The 4296-nt window shown below is 44.5% G+C and overlaps 2 protein-coding genes across 2 annotated transcripts; both read right to left on the bottom strand.

The window, feature by feature from the left end:
• Positions 1 to 1089: 1089 nt before the first annotated feature.
• On the bottom strand, positions 1090 to 1589 carry K444DRAFT_620243 (uncharacterized protein). Its single transcript, XM_024881661.1, has one exon. It carries the CDS (start codon positions 1367 to 1369, stop codon positions 1169 to 1171), a length of 201 nt encoding a protein of 66 aa, XP_024727974.1. The 5' UTR covers positions 1370 to 1589; the 3' UTR covers positions 1090 to 1168.
• On the bottom strand, positions 1580 to 3577 carry K444DRAFT_601289 (HET-domain-containing protein; the record flags this gene model as incomplete). The annotated part of the gene is made up of 2 exons (XM_024878671.1): positions 3112 to 3577; positions 1580 to 3054 (listed from the first exon to the last, which is right to left on the bottom strand). Exons 1-2 carry the CDS (start codon positions 3542 to 3544, stop codon positions 1580 to 1582), a joined length of 1908 nt encoding a protein of 635 aa, XP_024727973.1. The 5' UTR covers positions 3545 to 3577.
• Between the last annotated feature and the right edge of the window lie 719 nt (positions 3578 to 4296).

Below are 4296 nucleotides of genomic sequence, written 5' to 3'. Positions count from 1 at the left end.
GACCCGCGTGGCGATCTTGCATGAAATCTGCACGCCACAGCAGCCACCAAAGCTGATGACAATTCCCTATATCGTAGTGAGGCCTTAGAGCCCGGATAACTCCTTTATAAGTATTTGGGATGGTATAAGCTCGGTAGTGGAGCTGTGGTAGAGGAAGTTTGTTACGTTATAAAAGGAGACTCTTTGTAAATCAAGCTTGAGGGCGATGATATGAACGTGATTCTCTAGTGGGAGGGGTTTAAGGTGCCCGGGAATGGCCACGGAATATAACTTATAAAAAGATATGGGAGATATTGAGGTGTGGGCAGATTTTAAGATATTTGAAGTAAAAGTACCTATCAAATTTTCCGGCACGTAGGGTTTTCCGTTATGCAGGGATGGACGTTATCCATTTTCCTTTTAGTTACATTTTATACCTCCCACAAACACTCCTGACCTATTAATTCCGAAAATTATTATCGCTTCGTCGCCGCCCCCTTGAATTTATAGAGAGCCTCTTTTTATACTATAACAAGACCCCTTAATGTGCGACATCACTATTAAGTTTTCTCACCTCTTAAACACATAGATCGATTGAATATAAGTCTCTAGGTTCTGTTATAATGCTAAAATGCTATTGCTACTCTTGTGGCGGATTGCGCGTGGCCTGTCACACACCGTCGCTACAAAGGATGATACCACCTCCAATTAAGCGATCAAGGATTCTGGTCAGCGGCGGTGTGGCTATAGCAATCTCGGTAAAATTGTATGATGTAATAAAACCTGTGACTGCTGAGCTGTGGCTGTGTGTGGCGGATTGCTTACCGGAAAATTCCGCTTTCCCGATATACTCCGAGTTGCACTATACTGTACCCTCAAGCGGGAGCAAAAGTGGCCGATGTCTGCCAAAAATCAGCCGTTTCTCCTTCGGTTGGGAGATAAATTTCTGTTGCGACAAAGTCTTACAGAACGATAACCTCTACAATTGTCAGTCCTGGTATTCATAGGGAAATCCGCTCCCTTGTCGCCGCCGCATGAATCCCTACATTGCCGCCTTCAACGAGATGACCGTCCTCAAGTTTCCAGTTACGCCGCAAGAAGCGTGAATGGAATACCCGGCTGTAGTGCGAAGATATATTAGAGCAGCACCGTGAGACGACGATTACCTGGCGAAGACCTTAATAGCTGATTAGACGATGACAGCGTGGCAACGACTGTGAACACAGCGGTATGTACGACGATACACGAATATATAAGAAGGCGCTGGCGGCATGACAATAACGAGCACAACAACGGGCACTGCGATGGCGGCACGGCCATCGCAGGGCATATCAAGCACGGGCACGACAAGCACGGTAGAGGGACACCAAAGGCCAGTCTCTATCTCCATTTGCCTGCCTGTACCTCCGTACGACCATTATTATTAGCGTAGGCTTTTATGTTTTAGCTAATGCATTGTGTATGGGTAATGTTTCGACGTACCTCGCTCTAATTACCTGCATTTTGGTCAACACTCGCTCTAGTATGCTGAACTTTGTGTCTTACACAAGGCATGTCCAAACAGTTGTTTTCTTAAAATCTGACTTTCAAGTTGATTTCCTTAATTGATAGTAAATATGTCTTGCTCCTCCTTCAAAATTGATATGTCCATCTTCGAAAGCCCGCGCCAAGCACCACATCTTTTGAATTGGTCTTCTGTACTTTTATGCAAGCGTACCCCAACAACTTCATGTACAGGGCTTGGCCATAAGCTTGAATATCCGATTACCATGTAATAGGAGTCATCTGTATGTCTCCATGGTAGAGTATCCAAATATTCGTGCATTTCGTCCGGATCAACAAGAGTGGTGAGCTGTTGAGAGTTCCATAATCTTGCTCTTATTACCAAAGACGCGAACAGTTTCTCCGATAGCGATGTTTCCTTGGAGATACCCACAAGAGTTGCTGATATGTGTTCCATCACGCAGAAAGTTATGCTTCCATTGACTGAAGCCCATGACCATGATGGAAATAAGTTTGATAATTCTGGAGCATCATCCATATTTGCATCATATTCGCGTTTCCACGATAGGAGGCGGGGTAACCCTTTTCTCCACAGTCCCACAAAGTATTCGTCGTTCCAAATTCTTGATAATTCGCTCGCAACACCTTCTATGGCTGATAGGCGATCTCCAGGTATTGTCAAAGAACGCTTGGTGAATTCTTCGACGATATCGATCCATATCCTAGAATTTCGATCTCTAGAGTCGGCTATATTTGTATCCGTAGCTCCGAATATGTTACAAGGCAGTCGGTCGGCGTGATTCTGTTCTGACCTCCCACCCCAGTAATTCATTGGCATGGTTTGGCAGTGCCACAGGAGCTCATTCGTATTAAAGACTAAAACACGGGGCGATAGTAATGACTCTTGTAATGCCCATGCCCGAGTCTCAAGCGGTTCTGCCTCTTGGAAACCTCGAGACTGAGGCAAACCTACTTTCAAAATTCCAAAGCCGGCTGCCCGAGTGGGTAGAAGGAATGACTGTTCCGCAATCATGCTCATCAGAAAGCCATCTTGAGCGCAGGCAGAGTTCGCGGCAGAGATTGTGACGGTTGCACTTTTGTAGACTTGTCCCATAGCAGCGATCTCTATGGCCTTATCCCTGGTGTCATCTTGAACGATGCACAGCGCGTCTACCCACAAGAACTTGAATCGTAAGTTTCTCGCAAGTAGTACAGCATCTTGTAGAGTCAATGGCAGGTCTTCAATCTTAAATCCTTCACATCTGCTATCTAGAGAAGATGCAGTTGTGATAAATTCTTGATGAATGCCCCAGCAATAGCTAAGCGCTATATAATCTCCTCGTTCGTGCTTTTCACTGACGTGCAAGCGTAGGGGATTCGATCCAATATCGACAACTCGGGAGGGAAGTTTAGGTTGCTTATAGTCCGGACAGTGTAAATGCTGAGGGCAGTATCTTATGGTCTGGCTGATTTTGTCCGTGAGAGTTTTCGTGATTGATCGGCAGACACGGACCTGTTCTCGGGCATAAAACGCATTGAATTCGGATTCATTTTGAAAAAACAATGGCGAGTCTAAGAGTTGGATTAACGACCAATGAAGGTGTTTATATAACAAGGGGGCGCCTTTACCCTCAATAAGGAAAGTCACTTGTTCTCTGTACAACTCTTCAACCTGGTTGACCATCGGCGGATCGAATTCGAGAGTCGCTTTAAGAGCTGAGATACTGTTCTCAAAATGCGCAGGTATGGAATCTGCATCTCTTGGCCTTTCAGCCACGCCGTAGCGAACTGATATAGGTCGCTGAACGCAAGAGATCGCAGATAAGTATAAGTGTCCCTGAACACCGTACTTCCATACTCCACGAAAGCAGTGAAATATCCAGTAGCACAGAGGGCAGCCAGACCGCGCAGCACACACTAATTCATGGCGATTATGATGCTTGAACCCATTTTGAGATGTCAACGCTTCCCATCCAGTTGGGGTTGAGGTCATGATGACACAGGCGTTACAGAAAGCTGCTACCTCTGGTTTTGCGTTGAGTTTCTTTCGTAAAGAATGCATTGGGATAGTCGATTTCGTTTTGCTTGGGTCGGTCATACCGAGTATTGCTTGTGCGGTTGCGTTTACTTTAGTTCGGCCCTTAGGTGCTTCCTGAAATGGCTGCCTGATCAGCCAAATGGCGTAACCGGCTCGGGCCGTATCATGTGAATGGTTTCTGCCTGACAGCCTCAGGAATAACATTCCCAGCCTCAAGCCTGAGAATCGTGGCTAAGTAGAATATAGCGATCCCGGGCGTGAATTTAGTAAACTTTTGCCTCGGCTAACGTCTATTACTAAGCACTGAAACATATGGATCTCTCATCACATCGGCATAACTCCCGGACTATATTCTTTCCTCTCTGAGTGCCTTTTAAAATTTGGAGCTATATCATTTCGGAATAGACCTTTCTTCTAAGTACTCCGAATTTTAAGGAGATTTCAATAGTCGCAAATAAATAGAAGAGATAGCAAGAGTGGCAATCGGCAGTATAACTGAAACTATTAATAGTATTATAAACCGCATTCTTTTTTAATATTATAAAGTGGTCTCTATAAGGACAAATACTTAAATAAAGTAATATATTAGTAATAGCTTTATAGACTTGCTATGAAAAAAATTCTGACTCCAAAACTATAGATCCGTCTCGGGACAGGGGGCATCTCGGGATATAGGAACAGACATTAATTCAGTTCCTAATATAGTTGCAATTTCTAGTCAAGAAATCTTCAGAAAGGAAACCCTTTCTCTATATCCAAGTACTTATACCGCAATA

This window comes from Hyaloscypha bicolor (assembly GCF_002865645.1).
Source record: "Hyaloscypha bicolor E unplaced genomic scaffold K444scaffold_182, whole genome shotgun sequence".
Taxonomy (NCBI): Eukaryota; Fungi; Ascomycota; class Leotiomycetes; order Helotiales; family Hyaloscyphaceae; genus Hyaloscypha; species Hyaloscypha bicolor.
Note: the sequence above shows the minus strand (reverse complement) of the source record. Positions and strands in the feature narration are given on the sequence as shown.

What these genes read in the sequence shown, in the direction of transcription:
- K444DRAFT_620243 (XM_024881661.1), bottom strand. Translation starts at nt 1,369, where the DNA reads ATGGAGATAGAGACTGGCCTTTGGTGTCCCTCTACCGTGCTTGTCGTG.